At 39.0% G+C, this 16,050-nt stretch overlaps 1 protein-coding gene across 3 annotated transcripts; it reads right to left on the bottom strand.

Annotated features, from left to right (window-relative positions):
- Positions 1–3,371: 3,371 nt before the first annotated feature.
- Positions 3,372–15,122, bottom strand: bin2b (bridging integrator 2b). 3 transcript variants are annotated; one of them, XM_044350087.1, is made up of 13 exons: positions 15,018–15,122; positions 14,526–14,711; positions 12,361–12,441; positions 11,496–11,550; positions 10,944–11,038; positions 9,344–9,439; positions 9,042–9,149; positions 8,845–8,930; positions 7,993–8,068; positions 7,739–7,821; positions 5,941–6,616; positions 4,356–4,448; positions 3,372–3,860 (listed from the first exon to the last, which is right to left on the bottom strand). In XM_044350087.1, exons 2-13 carry the CDS (start codon positions 14,616–14,618, stop codon positions 3,747–3,749), a joined length of 1,656 nt encoding a protein of 551 aa, XP_044206022.1. In that variant the 5' UTR covers positions 14,619–14,711; positions 15,018–15,122; the 3' UTR covers positions 3,372–3,746. The 3 variants fall into 3 exon arrangements, with proteins under 3 accessions (XP_044206022.1, XP_044206020.1, XP_044206021.1); XM_044350085.1 differs by lacking the exon at positions 15,018–15,122 and adding an exon at positions 14,862–15,006; XM_044350086.1 differs by lacking the exon at positions 15,018–15,122 and adding an exon at positions 14,862–15,006 and having other exon boundaries at positions 3,372–3,857.
- Between the last annotated feature and the right edge of the window lie 928 nt (positions 15,123–16,050).

Below are 16,050 nucleotides of genomic sequence, written 5' to 3'. Positions count from 1 at the left end.
TGGATGCATAAATAAGCAACTGACAAGTTTTCCATAACAACTTTGTATAGTGGTAATATGCTGTGTTTATATCCTGTTGCACTGCCCGCGTGGCCAGAAAAATAGATTAATGCAGGTTTTAAGATCATCAGTTAAGATATTCTTCATTATTAGAAAAATACAACGCAGCAGTGTGAGAGCTAACAGTATTTCGGTCATTGCCTTTATCATTGCCTTTATTGTGGGTTGGAAGACTGTTCTTCAACTGAAGGACATGAGTTTAAACTCCTGTGTCCTGTGTCACTGAGTAACACGCTGACTCACGGCCAGCTCCAAGGATGTTTTTGTGTAGCTCAGCATGACCTCTGACCTTTCTCTGTCCTCTAATCTTCCTGAATAGGGGGTAAGAGGAAACAGAATATTGTTACAGGAAGAAATAAATATTAAAATTTTTTCAGAGAGTAACTTTCATGGTTTTTCACATAAACTGTTTGTCCTAGTGTCTCTGCAATCTCTCTGCTGTCTCAGTGCAAGTGCATGATCTGAAGTGTATGCATTTGCATACATAGCAGTAAAAGTTCTGATTGGTTCTCTGCATCATCTAGCATCTCATTTTTATCAGCGTCATCCAGAATGAATTGCGGGATGAGGAATGTGACTGAGCAGTGGTTAAAACTCCATAGCTCCCCTGTGAAACCTTATCCTAGTTTATCTATCATCTGCCTTGTCAACACAACACTACTTCTTAATGGACCTGAGCTAATACAGCAGTTAGCCCTGTGTAACCTACACGCCTATTCCCCAGAGGAGCCACGAGGAAAACTCACACCGCAAACAAGCAGAGCAGCACGAGGTCAGCAGAGAAGAAACAGGCCTCGGAGAGAGGTTCTCACACAAATAAAGGCCCTTCATTGAGAAAAAGACAAGTAACAATGCATTATATTCATATTGGAGTGGAGCCCAGAGTCTTCCACTGTGAATATCACCTTTCAATATTAACCTCTCAGTGATGGAGCCACTCTATAAATAACAGAATCAAAGTTACTGGATTTCTATCTAAAGCAGGAGACTTGTGTGTGGTTGATCTTTCAGTGTGTATTCCCACTGGTTGCTTGAAAAATAGTCCAATGAAAAGTGTCTACAGCTATGACAGGTTTCCCTGTCACTCCCTCAGTCACACAGCAAATTTTCACTTGACAGAATACACAGAAAGAGAGAATGAAGCCAGGAGCAGACTGTTTTTTTGTTAAGGAAACTGAGAACTGAGTATGCCCAGAAAGGAAATGCAACATAAATACTTCATTATTCTGTATTCGATAAGAACTAACAAGGAAATTTAAAAGCCTTAATCACTGTTATCAACCGGCAACCATGCCCACACCCGCCTGAAAAGCCTTTCCGTAAGTTAAAAGTGTTATTTATTATGGCAAATAACTTAGTATTATGTTTAGCGAAATGTTCCAGCAAAGGGAAAATAACTCTCTGCTTTATTGGCAATAACAGTGTCTGTAAATCAGAGGATATGTAAGATGTAAACCACTTCATATCCAGATATTTCATTAAAAAAAACCAAAACTCTAACTTTGCGACTTAAACTAATCTCATGGTCTTCCTCTAGGAATGAGGAGTGAAGAGGATTCTAATCCAAGTCAAGCCAGTATTACACTAAATCCCTGTGTCACTGTGGTGACTTCATTTAGCAGGAATGGTGCAGAATGAGGTTTACTCCAATAACAGAGATATTGACAGTCATGTATATTCTCATCTGGAACAGAAACATCAAAGTTATATTAGTACAAAGTCATTTTCACATTGCTTCCTTCAAATTTCCTATGCAGTTGCATCCATGAGTGAATAAGAATAATTCAATCTGTGTTGAAATATCTGAGGCTCAAAGTTCATTCTTGACCTTGGAAACAGCAGCTAATAAGTATCTATTTCTTTTATCTATTAATTGTTTGTCTGAAGTTCTCAATCATATCACATGATGCTAATCAGCACTGTATGCCGTTTGCAATAAGCATTCACTCAAGAGTGCAGTGATGTAAAGCACCATAGGAGTGGTAATTGTCTCCTCTTAGTCTTATTTTTCAGACTAAATGTGTGATACTGCCTTGTGTCAGTATTTAGGGTACATGCAGCTAAATGATGGCGCTGGAGGGGGGGGGGTCACACTGACAGACGCAGCTGTTTGACCCTAACATAACCACACCAAACCCAAGCCTAAACCCAACCAGCAAATCACAGCAATCTGTCTGAAAATCCATGAAACACCCGTGTTACAGGACCACCTTGTTGATGAAGTTACTTGTATCCTTTTATAATTTTGTTGCCTCCTTAACAAGCTGTATATATCTGTCTATGTCTGTGTATATCCTGATGATATGCACAAACTCCAATACACTTTAGTTTCTCATTTCCACACAATAGAACTGCCATACTAAGGGAAGTGAGCCCCGGTGGCTGAGTAGGTTTATTATACAGGATAGACCTCTCTTCCATAAACTTCTCACAGTCAATCAATCCACGTATCTCAACTTCCAGGTCTTGACAATATTTTCACATTCCATTCTGTTGAATCACTGTAGTTGTTTCTCAAGCTCAGGCTGTTTATCTGCCAGCTTGCAGAAACAATTTCCTTTATTTACAATATGCAAATCCAATTTTGTGTTCTACATTGGACATTCCCTGAACAAGTGGCAAGATTAGGACCCTTGTTATGAAATTTGAGTAAAAAAAGAGCCTTGAACTCTGCATGCCAAAGTATAACATCAGTTTTGTTGATGCTAGGCAAGATTTTCTCTTAAAAATAGATAGGTAAAATGTGATTATTCGCGTTCCTGCTGAGAGTTAGATGAGAGGATCGATTACATTCATGTTTGTCTATTAAATATGAAGTTACAGCTAGCAGCCAATTAGCTTAGCTTAGCATAAAAACAGGAAACGAGGGGAAATGGCTGGACTCCAGGAGGTCAATATGCTCAGCTAAGAAATAGTCCAGCCACAACTCCCAGTAAAAGAACAACTTGTCATCTTTTACTCTTGTTTTGGTTTTTGTAACAATTAAACAAACAAGCTGTAACATCTTAAGTGAGCTTTAGAGGTGCTGGTAGATGGATTTTGTTACCTTTGGACAAAGCCAGGCTAGCTGTTTCCCTTGTTTCCAGTCTTTATAAGCTAACTGGCTACAGCTTCATATTTAACAGACAAACATGAGTGGTATCAATCTTCTCATCTAACTCACAGCAATAAAGTCACTTGGTGTATTTCCCAAAATGTTGAACTATTCCTCTAACTGTTTACTTTTAACTACATTTTTATCTAATATGTGTATGCAAGTAACCATCCTCCAAACACAAGCGCATGCCAGGATTTCATACCAGAACATCATCTTATCTTTCACTCAGACTTTATTAGGAAATTTTACATAAGATAACAGCGTCAATATAAAAAGATTTTTTTGTTTCACAGTGTTTCAAGAAAGACTTTGGATATGCATTAAGATCAAAATACTGTAAAAATGTAAGCCAAACATATCTCACAAAATGTTCTAAAGCTCCATCATTTTTGTTCCACAAGTTGCAACATCATAGCATGTGAATAACCACGTGGGACTTTTGCTCATCTGTTTGTACAGCTTCTGCACCCAAAACATATGGGTTCACTCCCTCTATGCGTGGGTGGGTGTGTGTGTGTGTGTGTATGTGTGAGTCACAAATTGCTCGATGGAAGAAGAAAGTATTACAGACTGAGGAGTGACGATTGCCTCACTCTGCCTCAACAGGCTGGATGAGTTTTTCCGAGAAGATCCCAGAGTGATTTTCTAGATCCCTGTGCTGGTTCCAGCTCTCCTCCCTGATTCCCTTCACCATGCCTTCCTGCTGCGAGACACAAACATTAAAAACACATGTAAGATTTTAAGGAAGTAAATCCACCCTCAGATCAGATATTTTGTGAACGAGTATCACAATTTTCTTTTGTTGTGATTTCCTGCGTTCTAGGACACCGACACTGAAATCTGATGTTTAGCGGTGATATTTTGATTTTGACATTTGAAACATTTCCTGCTGTCGAGACAATTTATTTGCAGTGGAAATATCACAGTGGGACATCTATTTGGCTGGCTATCCACAGGAAAAACTAGAAATTAATTACTCAACAAAAAAAATGAAAGCAGAAATGAGATGGAAAGTATATCCCCAAGATACAAAATACACAGAAATTAATCACACAGAAAAAACATTCCCATAATATACTGGCCTAAACAACTTATTTGGGGCGTAGAGAAGTGAAAAAGAGAGCAGACTTTACGGGAAAGATGTATTCTTCTATCTCAAGTGTCACAGGAAGACAGATATACAAGTACACACACAAACCTCATGAGTGTCAGCAAGCACCAGGATGATGTCTCCCTGTTCAAACTGGAGCAGGCCGTCTTCAGACGCTGCATGGGACTCTAGCGCCACCCCCTGGTGTTAAACATAGCTCACATCAATATCAACTAATACTAGGGATGATATTTCACACTATTTAAAAGGCTTGGTTCAAACAAAATATTAACTTTTTTTTTCAAACCCCCCCCCCCCCAAAAAAAAACACAGAGCACACTGTCCACAGTTTTCATAGTGACTATTTCTTCATTAGAAAGTAGTTTCATTGAAAACACTTCACAGAGTGGTCTGTGGACTACATTTAACATTTTAACAGACCATGTACTACACTGTGTTGTAAATGCTACTTGAGCAAATTTTTCACTCTACTGCAATATAAATCTTTAGGAGAACTGAATTCCATATAAGATAAAACATTAAAATATACAAGCATATATCCTTCAGTCAATTTAAAGTTAATATTATCCTGTAAATAATTTGAACTGCATATGAAAGAGGGCTATACAAATTAACTCAAACCCATGCTAGTCTAAGTCACTTTTGAATGAAGAAATAAATGAAAAGTTGAATTCAAAAGCAGTAAAATACACTCTCCCAATTAAATACACTCGGGGGTTTTGCTGTTATAGCCTTACTTGGTCTGGTATGACCAGTGGCTTATGGTGGCTAATTTTAGCACACGTTACCAAAATTAACTAGATATTTGTGTGTAACTGACAGTACTAGGTCAGATTGTTGATTTTATGACTGTGTTCTCTACTTGTCCTACTGTTCCGCTATGTTTTAGCATTTACCATCATTCTGTATCATATCATCATTAGTAGTCACTGTTCATCAAAAGTTACATAGTCTCACTTTGAAGGAATAATTAAACACTTTGGGAAACACACTTGCTGTCTTTTAGAGGGCGAGATGAAAAAGTCAATATGAATCTCATGTTTGTGTGTCAGGGAGCAGGAACTGTAACATGTTTTTCCTAGCTTATCATAAACTAGAAGCAGGAGGACACAAGCCAAGTTAATCCAGCTTTTCCAGTATCCCCATCAGATCTCACTCCCATCCCGCCTCTCAGGCTTTATCATGTAACCTTTCTCTTTCTGCTTCATACAAGGTACAATGCAATATAATATGTTCAGTGTTTTCTTTACCTCCACAGTTCCCACACTTTTCACTGTACAACTAAAGTGCCATTTAATCCTCCTGTGATCCAATCTGAGCCTTGTTATGATTTCTTCCCTTCTGTTCCTTTCTTTATAGTTCTTTGTTATGACCGACTTTTGTATTTTGTGATACCCCTTTCCTTTCTGGTCTTCCTCCTACCTTTTCTACCATATCTCTGTTCCTTTCTTCTTAATCACTGCTTTTCCTTCTCCTATTCCAAAACTGGTACTGTTATTACTTTTACAATGCTCTTTTTGCTAGTTTATTGGCACACTCATTCTCTTTCAACAACTCATATGCTGGTACCTAGCAGAACTGAACATCCATACCCCCTCTATGAATGCTTAGCAAACTATAATAAACACATTTCTCAAAATGTTAAACAATTTCCTAAAGCATAGTTGTGTACCTTGTATAGAAAGCCAGGTGGATTCTGGGAATCGGAGTCCTCTCCCGACTCTGCTGTCTCCTGGTTGCCAGATGCTGCTTCTGTCTCCTCCTGCTCCTCAGCAGGGAGGAGAGGGCCTTCATCTGTGGAGCGGAAGGATAGGCGAGGGGCGGGAACTGGTCCAGGTTTGGGCTTGGCATCCTCTGATGGAGGATCACTCATGTTGTCCTGCTCAGGACTTTGAGGGGCTTCGCTATCTGCAGAATCAGGGGGACCGAACACTTCCTGACTTGCAGCCTCCGGCTTTGGGACGCCCACACCAGAGTCATCTGACTGGTTTGTAGCAAGCTCTGCATCAGCTGCCGCCGCCGCCGCCACTGCCTCCTCTGGATTTTCACTCACTGTGCTGTCACTGTTCTCATTGTCACACACCGACTGCCTCTTGGGTGTGTTGATCCCGCTGGAGCTGAGATCGGAGTCTGAAGAGTTCACATCTTTGGATGAGACACCACTTTCTTCTGGTGAACTGGTTTCTTCAGAGATGCTCTGTGTTCTTTGACCAGGAGAAGAGGGCACATTGTCTTTTCCATTTTCAGTGGAGGAATGGATGGAGACGTGGTCAGCTGGGAAAGCTGTATTACAGGGGATGGGATTGGAGATGACAAGGGACTTTCTCTTCTTTGACTTGCTTGTTGCGCTGTGAGAAGTTGAAGTACAGTAGTTAATTTTGGACTCACAAAGTAACCTTAACCCTTCTATTGTGTTTGAAAACGGTTTTCACCCTTAGTGTTTGCGGGTCAAATTTGACCCATGTTTGAATTCATTAACAAGCGTGTTTGATCTGCTAAGTGACATATTATTCATCCATAACTAATCATTTTTAGTTTAAAATAGGCACAATTTTTCTAATTTATTGCTTATGGTGAACAGAACAGGCAGCTATATTATAAGACCATGAGAGGATCTGATAAACAAAATAATTCCCACAATAACTTGTTTATATTTTCTTATACATTAAAATAAGCAATTATTGTTACATTGGTTGTGTTATGGGTCAAAATTGACCACATATACTTGCCAATGAAAAAAGGAGAAAAGTCTAATTTCCGAAGACAACACTTTATTTTGGTCAAGCACACAAGTGTCATCCCCGGCATGGTGTGTGGGTGTGTGTGTGCGCGCTGTGCCAGGTGTGTGGTGAGACATCAGAAATATAGTGTGAGAAAACCACAGCCTATATATACTGCTATACAGATGGTGGAACAGGAAATGTGTGTGTAAGTGGGTGTAAGTGTAAGTGTGTTTGGGGGGGGGGGGGGGGCTGCATGTCACTCTATAATTGAATTCAAGTCAAGACGCTTTCTTTGCATGAAACCTACTATTATTTTTGTTATTCATGGTGGTTTGTCAACATTTAATATGTATTTACCTGCATAAACAACCCATAATTACTACTGGGTCAAATTTGACCCATAACACAACAGATGTAACTTTTTTTTTTTTTTTTTTTTTTTTTTTTTTTTAAATATAGGCATTGAAAAAATAAAGAAAAAGGATCAAAATGTGTTTTATTGTATTCAGTAGGCCATTGTAGAGAATGTAATGAAGCCTTGTTTTGATCAGAAAAAATTTAAAGTTTCACACTTTCACACATCTAAACTTGAAAACGGTTCAAATTTGACCCAAGCACAATAGGAGGGTTAAAAGAAGAACTTGTGTATGTTATAGGCTTAAGTACAAATATTACCTAAACTAGACAAGGTCCTGTTGGGAGCACCATAACCACAGATGAGAAAACATGTGCAACATGGAGCCTTACCTGTTCAGACCCTTGATGATGAAAGCTTTCCCTGAGTGTTGAGTCTCCAGTTTCTTCATCACATTGTACAGCTCATGGTTCAGCTGCAATTCAAAGTGCAACATAAACACACTAACTCGCAACACAAATACCATATCTTACATCTCATTTAAAGATCCAGTTCTACAAGTTTTCTTGGCATTTTTCACACCAATAAATACTTCACATTACTAGTATGAGAGTGAGCACATGAAAGGATCTGTGTCGTATCTTACCACGCTCATTTCCTTATAGAAGACATCTCTCAGGTTTGATATGTTTTGGAACACCGTCACATAGCAGCCTATCCGGCTACAGAGACAAAGAAAACTCTTTCAGTTCATCCACACGACCTTCTTGAATAAGTTACAAGTCACGTACTCTGTTTTTTTTTAGCTCTCTATGATCAGATCAGTTCTTAATTAAAATGACATTTAAGATCTCCTGAAGCAGATATTCAACCAAGATGACATAACAGAAAAGTTGTATGCAAACACGTCTCAGAAACTAAATATGACATTTCATACCAAAGAGTGTGTGTCTGTGTGTTCTCAGATTCAGTCTTATTTGGCAAGTGAACGCCATCCAAATGTAGCACAAATTTGAACCAAATTTTCAGAAAATTGGCAATAGAAAATACAAATTAATGCACGTTTCCATCCACTACTGTTATGCAAATATTAGGAGATGGGCTCATAAAAGGTAAACAGTTGGTGGCTTTAATACTCAAGTCGACTATCATTGACTCATTGCAGAGAAACAGGGCACAATGAGATGACATAACTGAAAGAGTGCCCGTCAGACCTCAAACAATCAAAAAATGATGTGGAAAATATGATGGAAATATGGAATCTGTTTGTTTCATGTATTAATTTGAGGAGTATAACAGTCTCCCCATCGGTCGACACAGATCTGAGGTTTGGCTTTTCAAGTGTCTCTTCAAATTTCCAGCATTTCCACTTTAATTCTCACCTTTTATCTATACAAAAAGATAATTCACCTTTCATCCTCTCATTATCCCAAATTCCACTGAAAGATTCCTCTAAGTTTTATCTAAGACTGCGTTCATTTGCTATGGTCAACCATACCTTTGATAAAGGACAGGCAGCTCCTCTCTCAGCTCGTTATTTATTTCTTCAAAGACATTCTGGGCTTTGTTGAACTCTTCCTCTGCCTGTTACACAGCATTTGAAAGCAGAAGTTAGTTTTAAAAAAAACTTACAGATGAACCACTTTCTTATCAGCTGTGCTCTACCACTCTCTGTGCTCTGTAATACTATGTTACCTTAGTTATTTTGGCTTCATCTTTTTTCTTAGCACTCTGTAGTGCCTCCAGGTGGTGACGTGCTGAATCGTAGTCCACCAGCTTACGACCGCGTTTAGATACTCGTTCCTGAGAAACAGATGACATTTTTTTCATTAAGCATATGTCCTGCCACCATTCATGCAGGCAGTTCCAATCATTAAGAGGATGGATCATCCTTTCATGTGCCATCAAAAATCAGACTGGTGTTGTCTGAGAGACCCAAAAAGCCATTGTAGTATCTGTGTGCAGGAACTGATTCTAGTTAAAAAGCATCAGCTTACCTTGACCTCAGGGAACTGGCTTGTATAGTTCTCCATGGTGCGGACAATCTGGTCACTCATTTTCTCTTCATAGTCGTTCCACAGTAAGTCTTCACTCTGAGAGACACAGTTGGTATCACATCATTATAAAAAGCTTGACTGACTTAAACTAACAATATACAGCAACTGACCTATGAAGGAGATGGGTTATGATCCTGCTTTTTTGATCCTGTTTTTGAAGGCAACTTAAATGAGTACCTCAACCACTATTTTCATCAACACTAGTGTAATGGAGGAAATACTGTTCATAATAAGAAAGCCAGTTAGAAATATTAATATTTTATGACAATTTATTATTTGTCTAATTTTGTTTTTATTCAAAAACATGTCACTCTTTTATTCCATCTTTTACTTGTCCTTGCTGTAACCTAATAAGCTGTTAAATTATGCTGAAACTGTAATTCAGTTTAAGTATTATCAAAGGGAGGACATTAGGTCAAAACAAATTGATATTTTGAAAAAGAGAAATGTCTAATATATTTCTCACAAATTTGTCAAACTTCAAATATATGACAGTACTGTACCATTTAATCTGGAACATCTGGGTAGGATCTGTGTGTTTGCTTTGAACTGTTTGCTGGGATGTGCATAATAATAATAATAACCCCCCAAGTGAGCTAATAAATACAAAAACAAGCTCCCACAACATTTTTTTGCAATTTGGCAAGCTTGAGCTAAATAATAATATAGTGATGAAATTTTGTAGACAATGAAATCAATGACAATGAAAACAATCTGTCTCCAGTATAATGTGATAATGTGACTTTTTTGTATCTAAAGCTGCACTGATCTATAGTGTTATTTGAACAATGTTAAAATGACTACGTGTAATGTGAAAGAGCTTGCTCACAGTGACAAACCCACATTGAATTATTACCCAACTCTGCAGTTTCCCTCAGCTCTACAAACCACTTTAGCTTCTTTCAGCTCATTGTTTTGGTTTTACAGGCCACAACTTTACTGTTTAGGTTCAGTCTAAGTTCTGTCTTCAGCCAAATTTCCAGCAGCAGCAGGCAGTTGTTAGGTTCAGCATAAAAACTATGATTAACCCACTGTACACTACCCGCCTACCATCAAATAGCAGACAGTCAGTAAGTAGCTGGTGAAAATAGTGAAGTATGAAGGAGCAGACCAACCCAGAGCTGAAAGTGACAGTGCATGAAGTGAATGACAGTGACTCCAGATAAATGTTAATGTTGCTCCGTGTCTGCTGGATGTGTAAATGGGCAACTTTTTGCTAGCATGTTAACCATATCAACTTTATAAGGCCATTATATGTCAGACTTGCTTGTGATGTACCATTTGTTGTGGAGTTTCATCCCCAAGTGGCCAAAACACAACTGATTAATACTGTTTTAACTTTGTATGTACCTAACGAGAGCAAAATGTGGACCACTCTACTCTGGAAACAGAAGGTTCCGTAGTAACTGGGATCAAGCTTCCCAAATTTCCTGACAATAAGCCTGACTAACCACAATGAACTAGATTTTATCAACTGATCTGGCTTTGGGGGTCCAACCCTCAGGTATCTGTTCAAGCAAACAACACATCATGAACATACTTCTATAATGACAGCAAGGTCTTCCATTCCGTTCCAGTCTGGTTCGTAGATGTCTCGCAATGTCTGGGACAGCCGCTTGGATGTCTCGTGCACGGCTGTGGAAAGGAACAGGAAATTGTAGGAGGACAAGAAAAAATGTAATGTAATCATAACCCCTGAAAGATCAACTTATCATCTAGAATCAGCAGCATACAGCACTGCAGTGGTATTGTTTTTAAGGTTTGCGGCTCTGTTGCTACACCCACAACGAGAAGGTCAGAACAACACTGGCTTCCTGACTGGAGCTCACAATGCAGGAGCAACAGCTGACAACACTAGAAAAGCAACGGTTCCTCGCACATGAATCATATACATGATGCTGCGTCTGCTGTTTTCACTGTAGGATTTTATTTGTTCTTGTACAACATGGCAACGCAGACAGTATTGCAAAAGTTGACACAGGATCCAAGAATAGAGGAAAGTCACTTCCCTATTATTCACGAACTCTCCTGGGCAATGAGTGGCATTCTGCTAACACTGCGTTGTGTGTCTGTATATGCTTTCCAAACCTACCTTTCACTGCTGCGTAGTAGGCTTTGACATCTTTAAGCAACCTGCTTCCATCCATCTGTGTGCATAAGGAAAATACAGGGCAGAAAATAAGTCAAATACCAAGAAGTTAAATTCAGTGACAGTGAGAGTGTGGTGTGATCTGAGCCATTTGTGCCTCATCATTTCCTCAAGATGATGAAATCAATGTGTGCTTCTTTTGGACTGCACATGCATTTTGTTTACAATATATCCTTTTTCTGCATCTATTTCCAAGCTGCAAATAAACAACAAAATTATACAATCTGACCACAATGTGGAGTTGAAATTGAACAGCAATCACAACATTTGATGTGGTGATGGTAGTGGTGAAGTGAAAGCAGCGCGTCAGCTTCCTTCCTGTTGCTCCTCTGTCAGTTTCCCTCCGATATGTATTGCAGTTGCTGAACTTAACACAGGGAGAGCATTGAGCAACTAGAATCCTTCCAAAGACCAAGACTGGGTCAGGTTATAAGTTCATAAACATGTGAAAATCCCTTTAAAATGGATATGTCATTTCTTTTAGTATCAAGGGTTATCAGTATGTCTGTAGAATAGATAAGACACTTAGAGATAATTGCATCGTATTTCAACTATTTCCTGTTTTCAAGGCCAAGCTGCTTGTCTGAACTTGTGGGTTGGTGTCTCAGTGCCATCACAGCCAAAACACAATACTGTCCTTTTTAAGACTTAGTGCTACATTTAACTAGAGATCTTTAGATCCTTGGTGAGGGCGATAAAATCAGTTATTTAACTATAAAAGTGGATTAAAGCAAAGACTTTGCAGAGTCTTGCATAGCAAAGGGGTAGAGAGACATTCTCATGTTAAAAAAGTAATGTGTTGGTGTACCTGTTGTTTGTTGAGGCTCTGGGAACATTGCTCAAACTGTTCGTCCTTGGTCTCCATGGTTTTGCCCAGTTTCTGAAGGACCTGAGACAGGACAACATAGAAAGAGTAAGAGTTCATTAGATCATAGGTTTCTAGCATTGAAAGAGTACTCCATCAATTTAGCATTGCACTCCTATAACACTGTTGGACTCACGATCAAAATTGATGCAGTAGAACCAAAGATTTTTATTTTTTTTTATTCCATGCATTCTTCTTGCTTGTCAAAACCTGGCGCCTACATTACCTAGAATGCAACTTGACTCGATTCACTCAACTGTACAGATAAAGTGCTTTATGCTGGTAGCGACTAACGTAACCTCAAGCCGCTAACCTCAAGTAGAGATGAGGAGCGGGCTACAGAGGTCTGGTAACCTTTCTGATTTTTTTCATATTCAAACTTGTAGCCTTCAGCCCCAACTGACTCTGACTCAAGTGACATCACTTGACGCAATTTATCAGATTTCACACAGCTCCCTCTGGAGGCACAAAAGGATTTAGACTACTTTTTTCACATATGCAGTAGTGCTACTCCTCAACACCTGGAAACACACTGATATGAAAAATTAGTGGAGTTCCCCTTTAATGATTATAGTCTGACCAATACTGGATTTTTGAGGCTGATACTGATAGCAATGCTCTAAAGTTTTAAAAATTTGATAATGATACATCCTGTTTTTTTTTTTTTTTTTTTTTTTTTTTTTTACATGAACACAAATATTTTTGGGACCCTTTAAATCAACTTTTAAAGAATTGTGACCACATTTTGTATTAAAAAGCACATAAAATAAACTTGTCAGTGCTCTCTGGTGGACAAACACTGTTTCTAAATTACCTCACACATATCTCTGGCATTTCTATACTGCAACTTCTTATTACTTATTGGTCAACACTTACGCAAATACTGATATATCTGCAATCAGCTAATGACAGGATGCATCAGCATATATTGGACCAGGTGACTTATTGGTCTAGCACTCTTAATCATAACAGACTAATGCACCATGTACCACACTCCCATGCCTCACCTAAACTGAATTTCAAGTGATTAACCATTACAATGTCCTTCACAGTCTGTTGCATGCAGCTGTTTGAAAGACTGAATGACACATAGAACACGACCTTTAACTTTAAATCTGCAACAAAGACTCTCATTATTATTATATCCTCTCATTTTCCATGCTTTTAAAAAGATCCCTGAATCACCAAAATAGCCTTTGGTCTTGCAGCTTCAGAGTATACAAACTCCAGATAGACATTGTAGGTGCTGTTTTAGAGGTGAGACAGCAAAATCAAACAAGTCCACCACAAACTGAGATAGAAAGGCTCAGCAAGTGAGAGGAAGTGCACAGTCAGGAAGTGGTAGCTGGTGTGTCCGTACACAGCTGTGCAGAACTGAACAACACCATGAGTGCTGCAACAGGGAAAGTCCAAGATATTGTTTTATTAATGCAATCAGGAAAACAGCCAAAGGGCAATCATTCAAATGTGGACAATTAAAAACATAAAACAGACCTTTGGCTTAAATTCTTAAACATTGAACAGCCTGTGTAGAACATTTGCCCTTTCTCTTATGGCCAGTATCATACGTTATATGTATGTTTAATTTTATCCCCTCACCTCAATGGCAGCATTTCATCATGAGTTAGAACTTGGTAGAGATCTATATAACGGTACTGTTATATAAATGAGGCAGAATGGGAAGGCAGTAGTGATTACAACATATTTCCTTAGAAAGACAGCCATGCTTGTGCATGCTCTCACGTGCCAATTTCAACTAAGGTAAATATTAAGATAAAAAAATTACACTATTTTTCCTCTGACACACTCTTTATGACGTTGCTTGTCTCTACATGGAAGCCACATGTAATAATACAAGCTACACTCCCTTCTGACATGTGTGGTGTTCCAAAGAAAACGTTACTGAAGTAGTTCTGAGGAAGAGACTGGTTGCCATTACAGCTGGACTAGTAATGAGTCAATATCACCAAAGGATTTAAAACTGGTTGACAAAGCCAGCTAGAATTATCTGTCTTATTGCTTACCAAACTGATAACAATGCCTCTAGTGAACAGTTAAGAAGTTAGATGGACCCAATGTAACTTTATAAACTTGGTTTCCCTGCTCACCTTCTCCTGAGCTCGATTCAAGGACTTCTGGACCCGTTTGGCGAAGAATCCGGCTCCGGCCTGGATGTTCGGGCCCATTTTATTCTCTGCCATCGTCAATTTTCTGTGTATCGTCTCCTCACTGAGCGCAATCCGCCGCCCGTCCGCTTCCTCTTGAGAAACTGCCTCACCGGGGCTGAACTCTAACTTCAATTCAAGGCGATGGAGGTGGAGCAACAACACAGATAGTGAGACACAGGGACCCACACACCCACAAACACTTAAACAAGCAGTGTTCAACCCAGCGGGGAATACAGCCCTTCACATCATCATCATCACCACCATCATCATCATCACCATCAGCAGGTCTACTCTTGTTCAGACTTGTTAGAGGAGTTCTCGGAACGTGTACTCATCTGTCGTGCAAACATCGTGTAGCCTACACTGTTGCAAAACTGCACCCCGCTCCCATCTGCCACCCTGCGAAGGTGGAAGTCACCTAACAACACTCACCTGAAAACTATGTGTGTAGATTGCGTTTCTCTGATGATGCGTGTCTGACTCAGTGACGTAGAAGGTGAGCCGTGGATTAGCGGCGGTGGCTGAAATGCTGCTTTCAAACGTGCCTCTAAAACTCCTGGGGGATTTTGGATTCAAAAGTTAGGGGACTGCACAGGGGTGTGTTTAACCGCCATTGCCTTTCTTTCTGCTGAAAAGTATCTACATGATGAAATATACACTTCCTCAATAGCAGCCTATTCGTATTGTTCATATCTGTAGGGTACGATTTTTTATTTATTTTTTTTTTTTTACCACCAATATTGTTATCACATAGTCTCATCAGCTGGCTGGTGAGCTGAGTAACGCTGTTTGCTGAGTTGGCCTCGGTTGACACATCTGCTCCTCACAATAGGCCTATGACTAACATGTTTGTTTATATTAATATGACTAACACGTATGTCCCACTCCAATATAGCTATATATATTTGCATTTAGGCTATTTGTTAATGCAAATAGGAGTGGGAGAAGTCGCTCATTATTTTGGTGCAGAAGAATGTAGATATGTTAAAATAAATACATTTTTTTTTAAGTTAATTGAAAAAAGAATACAAAATGTATTCTTATATACGTCTATCTATTGATGTCAGTGGCATTAACCCTTTCATGCATGAATTATGATAACCTCAGTCAGGATTTTTCTCCTAAGTGTTTTTATTCCCCTTTAGGCATGAAAAAAAAATATTTGAACTTCATTTTTTTTAAACATGGGATGACACACTAGAGTCCACTGTAGTGGCTGATGTGCAACTATACCATCAAAACCCATGCACATCTAAGAAAACGGCTTTTTAATAGCTGTCCACTGTGCATGAAAGGGTTAATCAGGGCCATAGCTCCCTTTAAGGACACTGATGTCATCTCCTCCATACTGTTTCTGGGAATTTGGGAGTTTTAAAGACCTGAAGAGGACATATATACTATTATTATTACAGGGTTGAATTTAATATTTCTGACTGAACAGTTGACGCAAAATAATTTAATGGAA

The sequence above is a fragment of the Thunnus albacares genome, chromosome 4, assembly GCF_914725855.1.
Source record: "Thunnus albacares chromosome 4, fThuAlb1.1, whole genome shotgun sequence".
Classification (NCBI taxonomy): domain Eukaryota; kingdom Metazoa; phylum Chordata; class Actinopteri; order Scombriformes; family Scombridae; genus Thunnus; species Thunnus albacares.
The sequence above is the reverse complement of the archived record's forward strand: the minus strand, read 5'-3'. Positions and strand labels throughout refer to the sequence as shown.

Bases quoted from the DNA above. Each gene is read 5' to 3' on its own strand.
- bin2b (XM_044350085.1), bottom strand. The intron at 7,822-7,992 runs GTAAGATACGAC...TTTGAATTGCAG, and splicing joins TCTATAAGGAAATGAGCGTG to CTGAACCATGAGCTGTACAA. The intron at 4,449-5,940 runs GTACACAACTAT...GTTTAACACCAG, and splicing joins CACCTGGCTTTCTATACAAG to GGGGTGGCGCTAGAGTCCCA.